Genomic DNA, 23,471 nt, shown 5'->3' on the forward strand with positions numbered 1-23,471 from the left:
TTTTCATACATAGGCCGGACAAAGATGGAGAACACTGGGTCTGTAGGAGGAGTGGTACGGAGATAAGAATCCCACGTGGTGCCAGCCCCCAAAAGGCACCCCTCTAAGAAAACGTAACTACCATAGGGAGACCAAAGCCTGACACCATGAGCTCCAAGAAGAAAAAAATTTTTTCACCCAGAATTCATAACCATGAGTTTTCTTCCCTCACCTCATTACTCAAGTGGTCTAGGAATTCCTAAACAACAAACTTAGCACAAAAGGTGGCTCTGACTCCGTAATCCCTCTGGGGTACCTAAGCAGAGGCAAATACCAGAGCTCTCAAGGGTGTAGAGGTATTCTCTCTCTCCTCTCCCTGCGCCTCCCCAGCTCGTGCTTCTGTCGTCTCTCTCAAAAAAATAAATAAGTAAATTTAAAAAGCAGCAGCAGTAGCAGCCTGGCAAAAAAAAAAAGGGGGGGGAAAGCGGGGGGGGGGGCAACTGCAGCAAAAATTGCTGGTCCTATAGCTACTCCCTGTCGCCATGATCCACACCAGCAAATCGAATAGCTGACATCCTGCCTCTCCCCAGCTGAAGTCCATTTCAAATTCAAGTCTCACTGCTCAATGGATGCCAATTCAGTAAAGCCTAACTGTAAGAGAATCTGAGAAAATGTGGGACTTGGCTTTCCACATGAAGCAGTATGGGGAAGCACACGTAACTGACGCTGAGCAAGTTCATCAACCACAGACAGGGACTTCCTTAACCACGCAATGGTGTCTTCAAGAAACGTACTGCAGGGGCACCTGGGTGCGTGAGCTCGAGCCCCGCGTCGGGCTCTGTGCTGACAGCTCAGAGCCTGGAGACTGCTTCGGATCCTGTGTCTTCCTCTCTCTCTCTCTCTCTCTCTCTCTCCCCCTCCTCTGCTCATGCTCAGTCTCTGTCTCAAAAATAAATAAAAACATTAAAAAAAATCTTTTTTTAAAAAAAGAAACGTACTGCAAACACATCACTAACCAGTGAAATGTTCGGATTTAATGTCAGTAACAAAACCAGTCTGATGCTGCTATTAAACACTGTACTAGATGCCTAAGTGCAATTTTTTTTTAAAAAGTGTAAGCATTAGAAAGGAAGAAGCAATACTGTTAATACATTCACAAGTGACATGACTGTCTACATAGAAATACCTAAATAATCTATAAACTATTAGAATTAAAATTCAGCAGGCTTCCTAGATATAAAATTGATATAAAGAAAGCAACTGCATTATACCCATAATAATAAAATAGAATATGCAATTTTTAAAGTACCACTTAAGAACAAATCTAGCAAAAGATGCATAAGGTTGTCATTTAAAAATCATTTAAAAAGCTGGCGGGGGGCGGGGGGCGGGGGGCACGACTGGGTGGCTCAGTCGGTTAAGCTTCCGACTTCAGCTCAGATCATGATCTCACAGTTCATGGGCTCAAGCCCCACAATGGGCTCTGTGCTGACAGCTCAGAGCCTGGAGCCTGCTTTGGACTGTGTCTCTCTCTCTTCCCTTCCCCTGCTCGTGCTCTATGTGTGTGCCTCTCTCTCAAAAATAAATGAACATTAAAAAAAATTAAAAATCATAAAAAACATATTTAGAAACATAGAAGACCAGAAAAAAATGGAGAGACGTATACCATGTTCATAGATGTAAACAACTTAATATCAGTGAGATGTATTCATATATATCTGCAACTATTTACAGTATAATTTAGAAACTTCTAGCACAGTTGAAGATGTATCCTTACAGCTCAACAAAATCCAAGGTTTATACTCAAGAGACACTCTCGCAGACTGCACAAGACATGTAAGAATGCTAACTAAAGCATTTTAAAAGCAACAAAAATCCAGTGTCTAAAGTGACCATCAACAGGAAAATGCATAAACTGTGGTACAGTCATACAATGGAATATTACACAGCAGTTAAAATGAATAAAGAAGAGTTTCATTTAGCAACATAATTGTGAAAAAAGTGAGCTACAGAAGGCTATACACATCATGACAACTTCTCAACAAAATATTTAGACATGCAAAATCATACAGTTCATGTGTACTTACATATATATCACAAGTATAAAATCATACATGGGAATGAAATATATCAGAGCAGTCTGTAGTCACCTTTGATAAAGGAAGGAGAATGGGATTGGGGTGAGACACACAGAAGGCTTCACCCACATCTGTAACATGTTATTTATCAAAAAAAAAAAAAAAAAAAAAAAAAAAAAAGACCTGAAACACAGTGAAACATTAAAATTAATAAAAGTTAAAAAAATTTTAATTAGTAAAGCTGGATAGTGGGTACGCGGGTGTTCATGTAGTATGTACAGTTTTCTGTGAACCTGAGAGGTTTCCTTTACAAAGAGAACGGCAAGGTTGGCTAGCTTAACAAAGGTGATACACGTGTGTGTGTCCCTCATGCTGTCAGAAGTGGTTCACACTGAGCGGGTGTCTTCCACAAGTTTCTGCAAGCGAGAGCAGCTCAGCCAGCTCGATCCCCCGCCCCGCCTCTCTATCATCAGTCTCGTTTTCAACGTCCCGTCTTCCCAGATGACCAGCTGGCTATGAGAGCCGAGATGCGCTCGGAGGAAGGAGACTGCCCCCCAGGCTTCCAGCCTAGGCCACCTCCTCCACCTGGAATACCACTGAGTCAGCAGGCTGGTAACAAGGCTTCCTCGGGCCTCCCCTTGCACTCTCCACTATGGACTTTCTCCTCCAGGAAACTCACTGTGCGGGGGGCAGCGTTTGGCAGATCTGAACCCCCGGATATAAGAGCACATAAAGGGCACCAATTTTCATCTGACTGTGGTGGCAAAGCCACCTCACCTGGGACTTGGGGACTTGTTCTTTTGCTAAGCACAGAAAGATCTCTGGTATGTCCATCTGGCAGGCCAATGACATCACCTTTATAGATTTACCCCAAACGCTCTCAGGAAATGAACTTGGTGCTTTAAGCCAAAAACTCCATGGAGATTAAAGTGGTTTTAAACCCCATTTGTGCAGGGTCAGAAAAAGTTCAACTTTCTATCCTCACTCTTAAGTACAACTGTGCAGTATTTCTTGCAGTAAAACGTTAATAAATTTCTCAAGAACAGAGAATCAGGGCTCAGGGCAGTCTACACAATTAGATTTCTCAGGAACACCTTGGCCTGAGCTCTTCAACTTGGAGAGACGGTCCTTTAGGATCCAAAGCCGCTAGAAATCCACACTAAGTACATCTATCACTTCACTCCGTATCCTGCATAGCCCTACAGTGTCTTCCCACCGCCCTGGAAAGGAAACCCAGATTCCTCAGCAGGACTTAGGTGGTCCTTTGTGACGCGCGCCCTGCCCTCACTTGGACTGTGTCCACCTCGTTCAGCACTGTAGTACCAGCACACGATGAGGTGCCAGGTGCCTGATAAATGCAAGAGGACGTAGGACGTCTGCTCCTTCCCACCCCCTCTCCCTCCAGTCTCTCAGGCTCCTACTACAAGTGGCAGTAAAAAATTAAAAATTAAAGAAATAATAAAAAATTAAAAAATAAACCAGAAACCCCCAGGAGGAAAGTGCACTTGCTCCGCAAAGGAGAGAGAAAACTGAGATTTCAGTCGGATCCGCAGAGGGCTGGGAATAGCAGGCAACTGGCGACATGTCCCAAACCAGAAGACGGTGGTGGTGTCGCAACAGAAAGAGAAGCAGACGGCCCGGTGCTGGGGCACAAATCCAGCCATCGAGGCACAGGCAGGTCCCATTTCCTCCCTGATCCACCTGGCACACGGTGACTGTAGACCCTGTGAACTCCAGCAGTCCTGGACTACAGGTGCTCCGTCACAGAGGGCACAAGGGTCTTGCGTTAGCGTACATTCTGGGGGACAGGTACTTTCAAGTGGGAGAGGTGACCATCAGTGGGCCATCAGTGAGGATTCTTTGCATTCTCTCTGCCCGGCAGCGGTGCACCGCAGGGGGCCGGAGTCAGCTGGTCCCAGCTCTGGGGGCCTTCCTGTGAGCACCTCTTCCCAGCTCCACCGTCAGGGACAGGGACATCGGCTTGGCAGGCTGAAATCTGCCGTGGCAGGATGGACACCACAGAAAATAGCAAACGCTACAAGTTAGTGCCTTTTATTTTCCTTTTCCAGGGTTTTTAAACATTTACCAGACACGACTAGTTACGGGGAACCATGTTAGTGTGCCTGAGATGTGGGTCCCCGGAGAGCAGAAACAGAGCCCGGGTGACAGCAGCACATCCATACAAACAGGTTACTTCTTGCTCTCTGAAAGGATTACTTTCCATTTCCTATGGTGGTGCTTCATTTTCGGTGTCGAATTAGTTTTCTGGGGGGGGGGGGGGGGGGGAACCCAAAACAAAACAGTATCCCTGTCGGCATGGGCCCTGAATCTCACTCACTTCTGCATCCTCAAAGATTTCACTCCACAGATGAACACCTCCCTCCTTTCTGGCATTCTTTTCAGGAGATAACCCTTTCCCAAGTGTCACTCACCATTTCCTTTCGATTTTGCGAGTCCCCCTCTCGACCTCACATTGTCCTTTCCATCAGAGCCAAGCCCTTCCAATTACTTGTGTCCCTCCGGCTCAGCCATTTAATCCAGTGACACTCCGTCCTCTGGACCCTTACTGTCCATCTCTATGGTTGTGGAGTGGCACCATTCTCTACGGTTTGCCTTCTCTCCCTACACCTGCTCCTTCTCCACATATGGGGCTCCTTTTCTTGTCCTGAAATAGTCACGGAAATGCACAGAAGACATACCCAACTGTCAATTATTGGAGCCAAGGGACATCAGGGTGTGAAATCTATCAAACTTAGATTGTCTCAGTGTTGCACCGAAATGTAGTACTTACATAATTTTAAAAACTCAAGTGACCCCGAAGTTTCATCTATAAAGCACCTCAGGCGGTGTGCTAGCACCTCTGGCCCACGGGCTGCCAGCGGCCACACGCAAGCTGTTGTCTCCCAATTCCGTCGTCATCCAGACAACTACTACGCTCCGGACCTGCGTCCTCAGAAGCCGAAAAGCCATCTCCGCCCAGGGCCTTCCGCACACACCTCGAACCCAGCACTCTCCCCCACACCTCTGCTAACCCCCCTCCCACTCCCACTCGGGGCAGGGCCCCAGCAGCATGCAGACACAAACGCCCAAGACCCCCTCGCCAGCCATGCTGAATCCGTGTTCAAACTGCCCTCAAATCCAGCCATTCGTCTGAATTTCCAAGCCTCTTTGCTATTTCAGGCCTTCACTTACCACCCAAACTAGGGCAAAATTTGAACGGGTCTCCCTGGGTATAACTTCTCTCTCCAATCTATCTCCTAAACCATAACCAGAAAGATCTTACTAAAATGCAAATCGAAACACATCGCCTTTCCAACTAAGGCCCCTCCATAAATCCCTAATCACCATATTAAAATCTGCAACTGGTCACAAGAGCATTGAAGAAAAATTTCCAGGGGCGCCTGGCTGGCTCAGTCAGCTGAGCGTCTGACTCTTGATTTCAGCTCAGGCCATGATCCCAGGGTTGTCGAACTGAACCCTGCTTTGGGCTCTGTAAGGAGCATGTAGCCTGCTTGAGATTCTCTCCCTCCCTCTGCCCACTCCCCAGCTCACACTTGCTTCCTCTCTCAGATTAAAAAAAAATAATAAAAAAATAAAAAATAAAAAATAAAAAATTCATTCGTTTAAAAAAAAAGAAAAAAGCTCCAACTGAATTCAAAGACATCTTTTATCTTCCTCCACCAACAGCTCTCACACTCCAGTCATGTTAAACAATTTGAAGTTCCCTAGAATGCATTCCATTTTTACTCCATTTGTCAAAGATTACCTTGCTAAGTGGCTTTCTTGGAATGGCTCCTTTTCCCTGAAGGCTGGGTATGGATGCCCTTTCTATGTTTTCTATGACACCCACCTCATCACGGCACTACTATGCTACTGTAATAGTCAACTCATGTGTTTACTACAAGCATCTAAAGGCAAGATGTCTCATTTCTGCACCTGTTCTGACTGACAAGGAGGAAGGGGCTGAATAAATATTCGTAAATCTCAGTCTCAGAAAGGCCCTCAGAATTAATTCTACTTCTTTCTCCATCTCTCCAGCAAATGCCTGCTACTCTCTGTGACCACCTTGCTCAGTGAATGTCCAGCCCCTTGAACACCTCTTATGATGAGAAAAGCACTTATTGAACACTACTATCAACAAGGCCTCACTCTGGACATATACACAGACTTCACTAGAAGGTGCACACAGCTCACAATCTGTCGACATCTCAACTGACAAGAAGATCAAGACCCTGCTGCGGCTGTGGCTGGAAGCTGCTGACTTCTAGATTGTCACCAGTTTCAGAAACACCTGGCAGAAAGAGCCCTGGTGGGGGTGGGGGTGGGGGGGTAGGGGGGTAGTGGTGACCACTAGAAATGCATCTGGAAACAATAAAGTTGGGCCACTTTCATATAGTTAATACAGCTGAGACTCCCCCAAACTCTTTTTGCCCTAGCTTGTGTCTTCAATGTTTAAGCTCCAAAATCAGTACATGGTCAAAAAGGAGAGTCTAATGGGACTATTTTGCCCTAATTGCAAGAAAGTCTAAGAGAACAGAGACCATATGATTCAAGTCAATTATTTTATTGAAGGAGATAAGTTACGCAAATGTTAACTGATTGTTGGCAAAGGGAGGGAACACGTTACAAGTCAGGTGTGTTGGCAGAAGGGAGAAGGTACCTAATGCTCTCTGCCTAACAAAATACTCAGAATCGGGGTTTCCATATTTCTCCATGGCTTGATTTCTCATGGGTCACTTTCTGTCCAAAGGATTCTGGAGACCAAATGAGGTAAGATTCTTTCAGTTATCCACCAAGAGGTTTTAGGTCTTCTCTCAGCTAAGGCACCTAGTGGAAGTATACAGGCAAACCTCAGAGATCCTAAAGATTTGGTTCCAGACCACAAGAAAGCAAATACCACAGCAAAATGAGTCAAATGAATTTGCTGGCTTCCCAGCACATATAAAAGTTTTATTTACACTACCCTGTAGTCTAGTGAGTATACAATAGCTTTACGTCTAAAAATCAATGTACACGCCTTCATTAAAAAATACTTTATTGTTTATAAGGTGCTAACCATATCACCTGAGCTTTTCGCAAGTCAGTCTTTTTGCTGGTGAAGGGCCTTGCCTCCACGTGGCTGGAGCTTCTCCAACAGCGCCTGCTGCTTCACCTTGGACTTTGAGGTCAGGACGACAGCCTCTTTCCTTTGCGCCTCACGAACCAATATCGGCCAATTTCAAGCTTTTCTTGTGCAGCTTCTTCGCCTCTCAGCCTCCACGGAACTGGAGAGAGTTAGCACTTTGCTCTGGATTAGGCTTTGGCTTAAGAATGTTTCCTCTTCTATCCAGACCACTGAAACCTTCTCCACATCAGCAGTAAGGCCTCTCGCTTTCTTCGCATTTGCGTGTCCGCTGGAGGAGCCCTTTTGATCTCCTTCGGGAACTTTCCCTTTGCACTCACAGCTTGGCTAAACGACGCAAGAGGCCTGGCTCCGGCCTATCTCCGCTTTCGACACGCCCTACTCCCTGAGCGTAATCACTTTTGGCTTTTGACTTAAAGCGAGAGACAAGGGACTCTTCCTGTCACTTGCACCCTTAGAGGCCAGCGTAGGGTTCCTAACTGGCCTAATTTCAATACTGCTGAGTCTCAGGGAACAGGGAGGCCCGAGGACAAGGGGAGACGAGGGAAGGGCTGGTAGGTGAGCAGTCAGAACACACACAACGCTGATGAAGTTCACTGTCTTCTGTGGACACGCTTCATGATGCCCCGAAACAAGGACAATAGTAACATCACAGACCAGCATAAGAATTATAATAGTGATTATAAAGTTTGAAATATTGTAAGAATTACCAAAATGCAATACAGAAACACGAGGTGAGAAATGCTGTTGGAAAAATGGCACCAATAGACTCACTCGACGCGAGGTTGCCACCAACCTTCAATTTGAAAAAAATGCACTAGCTGCGAAGCTCAATAAAATGAAGCACAATAACACGAGGTATGCCTGCAATTTATTTTTCAGATTCCTCTGCGGGATTAAAAAGTCTTTTTCTCATCGCATTGCCATGCTCCCTGCTCTTGGTCCTCTTTTCCATGTACTGGAAAATAAAAGGAAGGGGGAGAAAAGAGACAGCAGATTATATTACCATTTATATATCAGCTGAGTTAGATATTTTAAAATATTTGCAAAATAAGTTGTTTCTGCTGATAAAATTCTTATTTGTCTTTTATTTCACTGAATCTGAAATTGCAAACACAGTACAGCACCTACATCCTAATAGATGAAAAAATATTTACTGAATTAATTTCTTCCCCAAATGTGAATTCAGGAAATATTTAAGATGAGTGAGTATTGTCCCTGTTCTTTAGGAACTCACGATCTATCACACGCATCTAACCTCTGCTTGAACACTTATAGTTATGAGGAGCTCACTACCTTGAGAGGTAACCTCTTTCGCTGTTGGCCACTTCTACTTGTTCCGAAGTGTTTTTTGTGTTGAACCAGTGTTTCCACGTAAATTCTCCTACTGCCTATTTCTTCTTGCCTGCTATAATCTGGCAAATATCTGGTTACAGATGACCCACTTACTACCTCTTTTTTAGGCTGAACATTCCTGGCTTCCATAGAGGTTCACAGAACATGGCTTCTGCCTTCTAATAGCTACCAAGCACCTTTTATAAACGCTTTAATATCAATATTCCTGATAAAAAATATCACAGCCAGAATTAAATACAGTGCTCCACACAGTCTGATAGATGTGGGCTACAGTGGACCTACTAGTTCTTAGGACCTAGACATGTTATTTCTATAAATATTATCAAGAGTAAATGGCTCTTGGCAACCATATTATCCTATTAGTTCACGTGGAAACTTCTAGTCAGCTAAACTTCCCAGGATTCTTTTCATTATAAAGAGTCATCAAACGGATTCTCCCCAAATCCTACATTTCTGTAATTAGATGGATCTAAATGCAGTTTTCACCTGGAGGTTTTCAGCCTAGTATTCTGATCTGATCAGTAGGTTATTAAATAACAGGAAATACACAGCCTGGCACTTAGACAATGCACTCATTTAAAGCAGAGAAACTTGAATATAAGTGTTTTTACATGGATATATGTACAGGTTTATATACACCAATACAGACATTATTTTAAAGGTGAATGAAGGGTCCCTATGAAAAAGGGGAAAAATATAAAAGTAAATTCAAGTTGGAAAAACTAAGTATTGTGAACAGCTAGACATCAAAATCTTTTAGGAGCCAGAGATATGGGAAGAGGCCACAGAAATGAAATCAGTGATAGAGAGCTAACTAGAGACCTGACTGGATCCCCCACCTCTGACCCCTGAGACAATGGTGTGGAGGTTCATGATCAGTACATCTTCGGGTCCTGTAACCTCAAATACAGGGAGCTAGGCTAGATGATCTTTAAGACGTTTTCTGGATCTAAAGTTTTGATTGAAGAGTTATAACATAGCTTCTGGAATGATAGTTTCCGAAATGTTTTTCTTCCCCATCAAAGGACCACTTCAAATTACAGATGAAACACCAGGTCCCTTTAACCAAAATCATTCCTTTTATCTGTCATACATTAATTTTCTTCTGAAGATTTTTCGGGGGAAAAGGGTATTTCATTGCTTTAACAAGTTTTGGTTTTGTTTTTTTTTTTTTAAAGGCACTATTCTAGAACATGGAGAGATACATACTCGGAGAAAAATATTTGATATCTGTCTTTAATCACATATGCTGGACTGCCCACCAGCAATCAGGTTGGGAGAAGGGTTTTAAGGGTAAATCTTCAGAATACTGTGTAGGTGGCCCCAAAAAACAGGTTAAAGAGCAAATTATACTCTATGTTAAAATATATGTTAAGAAAAAAAAAAATAAAATGTTAAGATATCCCCAAAGGGAGTCCAGATGGCCTCTGAATAAAAGAAGGAAAAGAAAAATATACGCATGTGATGTTATTCACAAAACTTCACTGACCAATGTAGATAGAATGGAAGCTCAATTAACCAAAAACTAAACCAAAGCAAACAATTAAGAGGGACAAAAAGGACGCTGCAAAAGTAGTATTAGTGATTCTTTCAATAAAATGGGGAAGGGGGGGGTGGGCAGTAACACAGTGGCAAAGAGAGGCACAGGGAAACTGGCCAGGTCCTTCTAGTTAAAAGCTTCAAGGAATAAAGTACTCAAATGGCACATGAAGGAAATGGTAGAGGAGCACGTGAGAGCAGTAAATGGTAAACCAGAAAGCATTAAAGGCAGAGAGGAAATAAATGAGCACAGGTTCAGAGGACTGAAGCATGAAAGTACAGACAGAAAAACATCTATAAATCAGGTAAGGAAGCAACATAAAAACCACACAGAGGACTTAGAAAATAAGTCAAGGAGAAAATCTAAAATTTATATGAAAACAAAGTAAGAAAAATATCTACAACATCCTACCAAACGGTCACTAACGTCTCAGGACCACCTGGGAAGAAAATTTCATATAAAGATCTAATCACCACACCAATGGCAAAAATTATTGAACCATAAGAAGAAAAAAAAAATCTAAATTTAGGGGAAAAGGCGATCAGACACAACAGAAAGCATGTGAGAAATAAATCGCTGCAATGAACACCACAGCGTGGGCTTCGTTTTCCCATAATCCTTATGAAAACCAAACAAAGCCCTAGGTTCAGCTTTCATATAAACTAGCTTTACCAGTGAAGAAAAACTCTTGAAAAATCAATTTAAAACACTTATACATGTACATGTTTGTGCAAAGAAAATGATGACCCTGAAGTGAGAACTCCAGAAAGTTCTTCAAACAGTAAAGACACTAGAAAGGGACTCTAGGAAGAGAAAAAACAAACAAAACCAAAAACCCCCAAAGCCTCAGATTGGAAAATACAAAAAACAAAAATATAGATGCTGGACAGCTTCAAATATTATAACTAATACCTTTCACCATGAGGCAAATAGGAAAAGAAATTCAAAAATATGGAAAATGCAAAAAAACTGGAAGGCAGGTTTTTAATAGTTATAGATTTTTTAAGGTTTTGGACATAACACAACTCATGTGTGAAAACAAAGGGAATTAAATTTTTTTTCGAGGCACCTGGGTGGCTCAGTCGGTTAAGCGCTGGATTTTGGCTCAGGTCATGATCTCACGGTTCGTGAGTTTGAGCCCCATGTCGGGTTCTGTGGGGACAACTCGGAGCCTGGAGCCTGCTTCAGATTCTGTGTCTCACTCTCTCTCTGCCCCTCCCCTGCTCATGCTCTGTTTCTGTCTCAAAAATAAATAAACATTTTTAAAAAATTAAAAAATACATGTATTTTCAAAGATTTCAAAAGCACTCTACTATATGCCCAAGTCCATGTCGTGGCCTAACACCGAGTTTAGGAAATGAGTGTTTCCAATCAAGTCAAACTAGATCCCTATGGCTTGTATATGCCATGGTTATAAAGAAATTCACAATTTAAAACCTGTGAGGAGACCATGTCTGGCTCCCGCCATGTTCTATGAGGGAACAGGCCCGAAGTGTATCTGTTACCCGCTACAGGTAATAGCTGACTGTCCGAAGTCTTTCTGCTAAACAAATTCAACTTCCCAAACCTTGCAATTCATATAGGAGAGTTACAATGATTACAATAAGGAAGTTGTTTTCATTTACGTGCATGCAAAAAACAAAAAACAAAAAACAAAAATCTTAGCAATGTTCTGTCCCCAGAAAAGGCTTTTATTTCTCCTCTTGGTTTTAGGGGAGGATGTACGTCTAAAGTCAATTCTCTCTGTTATACTAAAATTCGGAATAAAAATTAATAATGGCAATATTGTAAAATATTGTTCAAAAATGTTCTATTCTACTGTTCAACCATTTTTATTCTTTAACACTTTTCTTACCTCATTCTTCAAGCACTTTCTCATCTCCCGATCAAGATCATTGCAATGACCAAAAAATTTCAGAATGCTGTGCTAAAAGGAAGAAAAGGGGTAAAATATTTCATCCCACAACATGCTAAGGTCTCTGGCACACAGAATTTAAATACTTATTCCTACAGAAATGGGTTTAACGTGTCACCACATTGTTAATAAGCAAATAGGTAAATCACAGGTATGAGGTGTACAAATAAATGTACTTTATCCTGGCCATCCTAAAGGAGAGATAAAGGAAAGGCTCTGTAGGTAGAAATGAAAAACCAAAAGACTTTTCCTTACTAAAAGAGAAGCCTATTAAACTGCCAAAACCTCACAATGACAGAGTGTAAACAATTCTGTTTTCAAGTACCTCTGTCTTTAAGGGCATGTTAACATCACAGCACAATCCATCCATCATCTACTACGGGGAGTGATGTCAAAGTGCACTGTGGCCATATTAACATGACCAGTAACTTCCTTCAATAGCAAACACTCTGTCCCAATGAAGAATTACCTAATAAATGCTGAGTGCCAACACTATTTTCTCATTGGCCTCCATTCAAAATGTCATCAAAATACATCAGAAACACGTAACACTATTAAACGGTCTATATGGACCACATAAATAAGCCACTAATCCACAATATCAGAAAATCTGTCTGAAGTTCAAAGTCTGCTTTCTTTGAAAAGCAGAAATAAAAATCTCCTAGTGGTTTCAAGGCCTACGACAATGATCATGGCAAAAAGTACAAATGCTCCAAAGCAGATCACGATGAAGGCTGAGGTCAAGAACACGAATTTTTAGTAGGGCCATAATTAGTGCGTTTGCACATCACGATTTTTAAGGGTGCCCAGGACAGCATGGTGATGGCCTAAAACGACATGCCATAAATGCTGAACTTGTAGTTATAATAGGCACCTGTTCCTTTTCTTTCCAATTAAGGCTTTCATGGAAACAGACAACACATAATTTATAAGCTACGCCCCTCGCTACTCCTTTCCCCCTGCCTCATTGCCGCTTTAAATGTCCTCTTCTGGTCCAATCAATGAATGGGTTGGTTTTTCTGGCAAGCATTTAAGGTAAACTGACATCTCCTACTGGTTGCCTAATGACCTTTTCAGAATAAGTATTTCTTGTGTATTTTTCCTCAACTATTTCTCTGACCACAGATGAACGGGAACAATGCATTTTCACACACTTTCTGGTGAGGCAGAAACAAAAGAAAGGATTAATGTTTAGAATGTAAGGCAGTATTTCACAGTTTAGTTCACAGTGATTCCTATCACCCCATACACATACATCTTATGTTTAAATCAAGGACAACAGCTATTTTTTTTTTGCTTTCACCCCAGTATTTAAGCCCAAAGAAATACACTCTTGTGACATTATGTGCACAACAAACCCAAAGTGCCCCGCTGGACTTGGTAAAAGGAACGCCCATGGACTGCAGTTCTCTTGCACACACAGAGCAAAGGCCTCCAGTGTGTGATGTCTGTTTCCAGAAAACCAAACTGGGCCAGTGATTGAATAAATGGGCAATCAATCGATATCTCGAAGACAAGGACTAGGGATACAGTAGTGAGGAAGGTGGACCTGGGCCCTACTCTCACAGAACACGGTCACAAAACAGAGTGAGTCAACGAATAGAGTGACTGTTATAAAACAGTTGTTCTCCAAGTGCAGTCCAGGGGCACCCACGAGTTCCCAGGAGCTCTCCAGGGGGTGTATAAGATAAAAACTATTCTCCTGATAATCAAAGATCTTATTTGTTTTGTTCATTGTCATTCTCTCACAAGGCTACAGTAGAACTTTCCAGAGGCTGCTCAGAGGACAACATCACCAAAGACTGGACATGAGGCAAATAGGAGACTCCAGTTATATTCTATTAAGCCAGATACCAAGGAGAATTGCAAAAATGCAAAAATAATGTCATTCTTCTTTTTTTTAATGTTTATTTATTTTTAAGAGAGAGAGAGAAAGTGCACACGTGCACGCAAGCAGGGGAGGAGCAGAGAGGAGGGCGGACAGTGGATCCAAAGCAGGCCCTGCAATGACAGCACAGAGCCTGACGCAGGGCTCAAACCCTCGAACCGTGATCACGACCTGAGCTGAAGTCAGAAGCTTAACCAACCGAGCCACCCAGGCTCCCCAAAAGCAATGTCATTCTTTTGACTCTGTCTTTTGTTTCAGAAAATGAGATCTTTTTTTGTGAAAAATTACTATGTTAACATGTACTGGATTTATTATTATATTTTTATATACATTTACATTTTTTTAAATTTCTCAGTTTCAATTTCTACTTCAGTAAATATCGGTAGCTAGAATCCACATACACAAAAGTTATTTGGGGTCCTCAAGAATTTTTAAGAGTGTATAGGAGTCCTGAGACCAAAACGTGTGAGAAGTACCTTGAAGTAGGAAATGGACTACGTATGGTGTTACTAGAGGACAGAGTGACAACACCAAGAGAATCTAGGCCAGGAAAGGAGGAAATGAAGAGGCAAGGACAGATTACAGACAATGAAACCTGGAGGATGATGAAACCTGGTATAGCATGCGGGGAAGAGGAGATAGTGAGGAGGGCTCCAAGATAAGCCAAGGACAAAGCAAGCCCAAAGCCTCAGAAGAGAGAAATGTGTGCTCCATACAACTGCAGAAAAGGTCGCTGGGGAGCGAGGGGAAAAAAAGGGTGCCGGAGGGTGTGAAACCCAAGGCTAAGTCGGGGCCATGTTCATGAAGGTCCTGAAACAACACGAAGGAAGAAAGTGAGATCGCGTACCGCAGCAAAGGGAGCCGGTAGAGGGGAACGATGCCTGAACGTCGTTTGAACAGTCCCTCCTGACGCGGTGTGGAAAGTGAGCGAGGGTAGAGGAGAGGACAAACCCGTCAGGGGACCCGGTTGGCCCCAAGAGGAGAACACTGGAATTAACTGGTGTTCAGAAGAGACACATAAATCGGCGGAACGGACCAGAGCCCAGAAATAGACCCAGTCATGTGTGGTCAACAGATTTTTGACCAAGGCAGCAAGTTACTTTAGGAGGGAAAGGCTGGTGTCTGCACAAATAGTGCTGGAAAAACAACAGCCGTAGAGAAAGGAAAACACTGACTCCTACCTCATACCAGACACAAACAGTAACTTGAAATGGGTCACCAACCTAAATGGCACAGCTAAAAGCCTGAAACCTTTGGAAGAAAAAAAGGAGAAAATCTTTGTGAGCAGGAAACACACAAAGATCCTTAGAATGCAAACAAACAAACAAACAAAAAAACAAAACAAAAACAAAACCCCTCACAAACACTGGAAGAAAAACCTGGCAATTAGACTTCATCAAACTTAGAAACTGCTCTTTGAAGCACAACCTTCAGAAAGTGAAAAAGGATGCCACAGACTGAGAACATACTCACCACACGCTTGTCAATGTCTTCAATTGTCAAGACAGGGTCTTGAATGTCAAATGAAAACAAATTCTTAAAACTCAATAAAGCAAACAACCCAATTTTAAAATATGGGCAAAGAAAATAATAATTAAATAAGTAAATTTTTAAAATTAAAAAAAATAAACTATAGGCAAAAGACTATATGAATGGTCAACAGGCACATGAAAAGATGCTCAAAATCAGTCATCAGGGAAACACACTCTAAAACCAAATGCACACCCACAAAATAACGTTAAATATCATTAAAATAACGTACAAATAAAATAACGTACAATGTATAAATAACGTTAAAATAACGTTAAATAAAGACTTATGATATCAATTCTGGATCTACATGTATGCTGAAAAAAGTCTGTCTCAAGTATATTGTCACCAACAACGTTCTTTGAACAAAAAATATCTAACTTCACAGATCAGAGGTAGTACTTACTACCTGTTAGCCTTTAAATGTTACTCATTTAAATGATACATACTGATATTATAATTTTATATATCTACAGTTTATGAATCTCATGAGGAAAACGCATCATGCAAAGTTAAAGAAAACCACAAATGCTCCTTATAACTGTCTCATGCATCAATTATATGAAAAAAACTTAATATCTGACATCCATAAAAATATTGGCTTAATTGAATATATTCCAAAAATGGGTTTCCTTTCCATTTTGGTTTTAACCATGGAATTTTACTTCCATTCCACTAACAAGTAAGTAAACCTGCCAAATTAGGCCAATCATAATTTAAACCTAGCTAGTATCTAATTATTAAAAAAAATTTCAATCTCCTTTAAACACAGAATGATGGACATCAAGGAAAATCTTAGAAAATCCTTACAACAATTGCATTATGATCAGAAGAGTCAGATTAACGTAATCGTTCTAACATCCTGTAATTAAAAACAGGAAAGTATTTTATTGAAAGAACATGGGTTCTGACTGTTACGTATCATTTCAAAAGTTCCCTAACAAACGACCGTGCTTAATTTTTAGTAATCACGAATGGAAATGGTATCTGAAACATCACAGCATCAATTACTAATCTTTAGTAAGCTAAGATCGGCCATATTATCATTCCCCTTCCATCAGTGGAGGCAACATTGCACATCACTGTGTTGTACCTAAGTTTCATTTTTGCTTCATGGTCATTTTTCTGAACTCTTACATTTTTGTGACATTCCTTAAGCAAGTTAATCAAGACGTTGCATTCTTCAGTGTGCAAGTGTGGAGATAAGTCAGGATGCATCTTTAGGAGAAGGGATGGAGCGCAGCAGAGCGACCTGTGGATACAAGAGTGTCTTGAATATGTGTGACTGTACTTGTTAATGCGACCTAAAGCTACTTCACTAAAAACCTGCAGTGAGCTTTATCAGAAAGGAATGCTCACCTTAGGCAAATGATTAACCTTGAGCCTCAGCTTCCTTATCCAGCAGTTTAACAGATTCAGCAAGTTATCAGGTGTTCAGAGAACCTGCAGTTTCTAAAGAGGCCCAACCCTGGAAAGAAGCGCTCTAGCAGAAACAGCCAGCCTCTCTTAATAAGCCTGATTTCAATTATTTTCCCCACATTCCTGAAATGGATTACAACTCATTTTGTTCAGATGAAATTCTACAAAACAAGAGAACTGGTTTATTAATCCTTTTAAAATGTATACTCCTCTCAGAGGGTTAAAGCCCCATCAGTCTCACATTAGTGTGAATTAACAGGGACTGTTTTCTTCCTAACATCTGGCTGAGAAAATCTAACTAAACAATGAAGAGAAACAAAAAGCAGATGTGAAAAAAGTTTTTCAGTTTAGCAGATCTGTCCATAAAACGCAATTATTACAACGAAAGCAAGATGCTGAAATCCCAGAAATTAAATTTAATTGGTTCATTCACAAAGGAGAAAATCAGCAGCCAAGGTCAAAGGAAAAGCATTATTTTGAAGTGTTTGCTATAGTTATAGTGTTATAGCACTATATAGTTATAGTGTTATAGCATTATTTACCTACTCTTTTTTGTAACCTATTCTTTTTAACTTGGAAAAGATTACCAAAAGAAAGAACCAATGATTGCTTTAATCTTCTAAAAGGTTTCAAAAAAGACAACCTAAAATAATGACCTTAGGCAAGACCAAGAGTTCTTAGGTCAACAGCACAATTCATAAAAGAAAAAATTGGTAAAATCTTATCAAACTTAAAACTTTCTCGCTTCAAAAATATACCATTAAGAAAATGAAAAGACACAGGCATAGAAAGTAGAGCACAGGGAATGCGGTCAATAATACTGTAATATGCTTCTCGTGGTGAGCATTTCATGATATATATAATAAATTTTAAAAAAAGGATAAGCCACACTTAGGGTGATGATGATGTGTCAATGTAGGTTCAGTTGTAAAAACACACAACTCTAGCGGGGGATGCTGATCACGGGGGAGGTTGTGCATGTGTGGGGCAGGGAGCACATGGGGCCTCTCTGTACGTTCTGCTCAATTTTACTGTGAACCTAAAACTGCTCTAAAAAATAAATATCCTACAAGCTGGAGACTAGGGGAAAATATTTGCAAATCATGTTTGAAAAAGGACTTGCTACCTAGAACATATAAAGAATGCTTACAAACCAACCCAACGTTTAAAATGGACCCCCAAAATGGGCAAAAGATTTGAATACTTCACAGAAGATGGTACGAAAATGGTTAATTAAGCACATAAAAAAATGCTGAACACCATTAGTCACAGGGAATTCAAACTAAAACCACAATGAGATACCACTCATTTCCACCCGAATAGCTATAGTCAAAAAGTCAGACAATACCAAGCAATGGTTAGGATGCAGAGAAAAGAGACCTCATGCATTGCTAATGAAAATGCAACATAGGACACACTTAATTTGGCAGTGTCTTAAGGAGTTAAACACATACTTACCAAATGACCCCTGACCACGGAAACCGCACTCCTAAGAATATACCCAAAAGAAATGAAAACATAAAACCACACAAAGACATGTATGCTAATTTTGACAGCATTATTCATCATAGCCAATACTGGAAACAATGCAAATGTCCAATAACCTGCCAACTGGATAAATAAATGCGGTATGCCTAGAGAATGGAATACTATTTAGCAATTAAAAGGAATGCACGGACACAGGCGCCAACGTGGATGAACCTCAAAGCACCAAGCTGAATGAAAGAAGCCAGATTCAAAAGACTATATATGATTCCATTTATATGCAATGTGTAGAAAAGGCAAAATGGTAGAGGAAAGAAAGCCGATGGTTTGCCTACACCTGAAAGTGAGAGGATTATTTGTCACTGGCCACAAAGGAATACATCCGCGCGACGAAAGCATTTTAAAACAGGATTGTGGCAGTGGTCGCACAATAGCAGTTTACCAAAATCACTGAACTCATGGTGGGTGAATTTTATGAAATGTAAATTATACCTTCACAGAGCTAATACAAAAACGTTTGAGAATTTCAAACTGCCTACTTTCCACTCTCAACAAGTCCTTACAAATGTCTAAACAAAGAATTCCAGAGCATTACAGTATCCCTACTATTTCAGAACTCCATTTCCAAAAAGACCAGTGGATCACTGTTCCACTGAGTGACTGACTACACATGCACACACACACACCGCAAACCACAGCTGACAATCCCAAACCAGGCAGCTATGCCCAACTAAGTCCTTGAGTCTCTGAAACACATTTGGAAATGCAGCCAAGTTCAAGTTTTGTTTGCCTGCCGCTGACTACGAAGTCTTCTTAATGACATAATCTTTTCCCTCAGAAAAATGAGGCCTCTTATGGTCTAGAAATTTAAGTCATCTAATGTTGTACTATTAAGTCACTTAGAAAATGTCTTTTTATTTTGTAAATGTGACAAAACATTTTCACCTCTATCAACCAAGTCCTCAGATTTGTGCTTTTACAATTTGGAAACAAGCTTATGATGTACTGAAATGACCTCTTTGATTGGCCCATTAAATACTTTAGAAGACACTTTGCGGCTGAAATACGCCCACATTGTATATAAGTAGAAATGCATACATACCACGATGTATATTTTTCCTCCCTCTGTTACAAAAGTTTATGCGCTGTAGACCCAGCCAGGGTACCAATAAGATAACTTCCTCTCTACTTAGTATCCTATGTAACTATGTAAAAGAAGAGAATGGTTTCAAATAGTTTCCTTTTCCTATTCTTCTTGGTAAAAAACTAAACTACTACTTCTCAATCTACAGCTCTAAACACTGACCTACCTAATCCCTTACCTAACAAATTCCTTGCTTTACCAGTCATTCCCCCCCTTTCCTCCACCCCACCTTTTCAGTGAGATACCCTCTTCTTCTTTCTCTCTGTCCACCCTGTACCCACACTCTCTTCCAGCACCCGGCTGGCTGCGCCTCCCGTTGGTGCTTACACGGGGGTACTGCCACACTCACAGCTATAAAACGATGCCAATGTTGTCACAACACTTGCTGGGAGTGCTGATATCTTCCAGCAGTCATCTTTAAAAGCCTATTCTGGGGCGCCTGGGTGGCAGGTGAGCATCAGACTGCGGCTCAGGTCATTATCTCGCGGTTGGCGCGTTCGAGTCCCGTGATAGGCTCTGGGCTGACCCGCTCGGAGCCTGGAGCCTGCTTCGGATTTTGTGTCTTCCTCTCTCTCTGCCCCTCCCCCATTTGTGTTCTCACTCTCGCTCTCTCTCTCAAAAACAAACACTTAGAAAAATAAAAAATAAAAGCCTATTCCAATGAACATTACTATAACTCAAAGTAGTTTATGAGCTGAAGAAAACTAAATGTATATTCCATATTCTTACTTTTAACATTCCTTCAAGGCCATGACTATATCTACATTATTAGTGTAGAAAATAATTTTTGAACACTTACCACACACTGGGCACAAGTCTTCTAATCCTTCCAATAACTGTAAATTCACTGGAACCATAAGAAATTGCCTTTTTGCACTTCAAGTATGCATTACTCACATTTTCATATCAAAAATAAGTCCCAGGTCACATAGCAAGTGGCAGAGTTACTGCTACCCAGTGCAATCTCTAAACCAGGACAAATTATTCCCATGTTCAAAACAGAAAACCTCCCAGCAGTTTGTGGGTGAAATAAATTCAGATAGAAAAAACTATTTCCCAAAGAGCCTCTGGTTGGCTACAAGTCCAACAAGCACTAATTGCGGGTTCCAAAGAAGTCAATGTAACATTATCCTGCATTCCTAGAAACAGAGGGTCAGTCTACCTCAAGAAAAAGAACAATACTGTATTCGTCCTGAGCAGCCAAGTCCGGAATATTGACAATGTGAATATTCCTGGAGAGACTGCTCAGAATGACGACGGCTTTGCCTCTACTCTTAAACTCTTCTTCTCAGGATCCGTAAGAAGCTATTAATGAAACTGGCAATATTTACCAATTTAGGGAAGCCCCCATCAGAGGTGACAGATAAAAGGAACAAGCTTTATTTTATATATTTATATTTATATTTAATATATATATAATATTTATATTAATTAATTAATTAATATAAATATATATTTATATATATTTATATTTATAAAATATAAATATATTTTAACTATTAAGTAGGAGAAACGATGGATCTGAAGGCAAAAGTTGTGGACTTACCTGTCCATAGGTTATAACACTTTGGTTACTTAATCTGACCTAAGTCTCTTCTGCCATCAAATGGTATTAGCTCTGGACCTATATCTCTGAGGGGTCATGAGGTTTAAAATAACATATGTGGGACTATCTGAAATGGTAAGCAGTGAACGTGACATTTGCAAAGTATTATTTGTATATGTGAAATGCTCATCACATGACGGGAAAGGCTGAACTGAATCTGCAGTGGTGTTCCCAAGGTATTTCTGAGGACAGGTCTGGAAACCAAAGAGTGGAAGACGTCATCTTCCTGGAGCTGTCCAACAATGAAGCAAGCTGCAATGGGAAGTTCTCGGTTACCTATCTTAATGTACCCCAAAGAGACTGGCTACATCAATTAAGGATGTCACAGAGTGTATTTCTGCACTGCACTCTTCAGTTTCTTCTCAAATCGAAGTTCACAACTAAACGATTTTAACCTATTTTCAGAAATGAAATTCGCAATGGATAAACACTTATCACCACTAGGAAAATACAAAAAAAATTCAAAAGGGTAATGCCAAAATAATTATGAACATCAGCAGCATTGATGAAACAAAGGTGAAGGGAACATTTGTGATTAAGACTTCACGTGTGTCTGTGTGCACTAAGAAAGAGGAATAAATTCCATTCACACTGTTATGATTTAGACACAAAACTTCAGTCCCACTTTTACACTGGCATTTAGAAAACACCAGGTTAACTTGTCACAGTTAAAGGGCTTCCCTCCCCAACTCCACCCACTGCCTCTAGCATGCAAACATTTATACTAAAACAGATGCTGAAACTCTTTAAAATGTTCAGTTGTAACAATAACTGGGTGACTGGCCCCTGCAAAGCAATTTTAACCTTTACTTGGGGGTAAGCTGGGAGGACAGAAGCATATGGTACTCTCACTAAAGACATAAAGATTACAGTCTTATTCACCTGATTCTACCAAGACAGAGGTAAAATTTTCCTAATGAGTATTCCATGATAGATTTCAACCACCAGGTGGCACAGTTTTAAAAAATAAGCCAAGAAGTAAGCAATACACGACCTCTAGTAAAGAAAAAGGAGTAAGCATTTTAATAACACCTCAGCAAATCTATAATCACGAGGAGGAAACCCCCTATTTTAATGTCACTTGTGTTTTCTTTCCAAAGATTTTGCTGTTTTGTGGCTGCACCAGAAAGAAATGTACTCTACAGCTGCAATTTCTAATGTCTTTTTAAAACAAAAAACAGGGGCGCCTGAGTGGCTCAGTAGGTTAAGCGTCCGACTTCAGCTCAGGGCATGATCTCACGGTTCGTGAGTTCAAGCCCTGCATCGGGCTCTGGTGCTGACAGCTCGGAGCCTGGAGCCTGCTTCAGATTTTGTGTCTCCCTCTCTCTCTCTGCCCCTCCCCTGCTCGCACTCTGTCTCTCAAAAATAAACATAAAAAAAAGTAAAACAAATCCAGAAAAGTCCCTTGTTTAGAGTTTGAAAAATCTGTTCTCCAGGAAAAACTGTAAACTTAATACACAATGCTTTCTACAACATGCATTTTTTAAGGCCTACTTTCAGAAAGCCCTGGAATTAGTTAAATTAGTATTTCTGCAACTATTTCAAACTATGCACCATATTCAGCAGAAGTGTCAGACGCAGCAGGGTACCGCCTACCCTACAGTCTTCTACTTATCACAGTTGCAAAGGGACCAAATCTAAACATCTGCTATTGAGTGACTAGTGCTCCCAAACACAGACCATGCCCCACTGCTACCGAAAGGAACCCCTGGGCTGCCTGGGGGAAAGATCCGTAAGGCTCTCAAGTTCCACCACATAGTTTCCTAAGGAATGGAAGCTGCAACTCTCCCTGAACAAACAACAGTACTCAGCAGGTGCTGGGCATTCTGCCAAATCACCTGAATTTCAGAGAAAAAAGAATCAGTCCATATACCTCAAAGAACGCACAGGCTAGTGAGGGAACGTTCTTGTAAATGCACATAGTAAATGCCCAATCAATGCTTGCCAAATGTTGAATTCAGGATTATTGTAGAACTGAGAATTGGTTCACACCTCAACATAGTTAACAACAACAACAAAAGAATGGAAATGAGTGAGGCTCATTTTAAATAAACTAAACACGTGCAGAAGCCTGTATGTACAGGAAAGGAGATACATGGGTGTCACAACAGAATTCCTTCGCCAGCGCCAACCTCTTTTATGCAGTTAAGGTTTTAAATGAAAGTTTCCAGAACGCGGATTTACTTAAGACTCTTCATTAAGCACCTTGCGTGAACCTACAAACACGGTAACTTTTAATTCCAATAAAAGGGACCCGAATGTCTACCTTCCTTGCAAAGTGTACTGATGGGGATCTCCATGGATTCTCGCTTCGCGAGACAGACTGGGGGCAACTTTCACTGCAGCTGACAGGTGCAGCTACATGCAATTTCTACCTCCGAGATGATAATAATAATCATTCGATTCATT

At 41.0% G+C, this 23,471-nt stretch overlaps 1 protein-coding gene across 6 annotated transcripts in view; it reads right to left on the reverse strand.

Annotated features, from left to right (window-relative positions):
* Positions 1 to 6,605: 6,605 nt before the first annotated feature.
* Positions 6,606 to 23,471, reverse strand: part of CMC2 (C-X9-C motif containing 2) — a 17,730-nt gene continuing 864 nt past the window's right edge. For 2 of the 6 annotated variants that reach the window (XM_058706266.1, XM_058706269.1), the window contains exons 2-4: positions 16,546 to 16,660; positions 11,931 to 12,002; positions 6,606 to 8,137 (exon numbers count right to left, since the gene is read on the reverse strand). In XM_058706266.1, coding sequence (XP_058562249.1) covers positions 8,051 to 8,137; positions 11,931 to 12,002; positions 16,546 to 16,660 — 274 coding nt within the window. In that variant the 3' untranslated portion in view covers positions 6,606 to 8,050. Of the gene's footprint in view, positions 8,138 to 11,930; positions 12,003 to 16,545; positions 16,661 to 16,767; positions 17,241 to 18,285; positions 18,317 to 23,471 lie in introns of those variants that run through there. The other 4 variants (XR_009255614.1, XR_009255613.1, XM_058706270.1 and 1 more) reach the window with 4 other exon arrangements.

Source organism: Neofelis nebulosa, chromosome 17 (genome assembly GCF_028018385.1).
Source record: "Neofelis nebulosa isolate mNeoNeb1 chromosome 17, mNeoNeb1.pri, whole genome shotgun sequence".
Taxonomy (NCBI): Eukaryota; Metazoa; Chordata; class Mammalia; order Carnivora; family Felidae; genus Neofelis; species Neofelis nebulosa.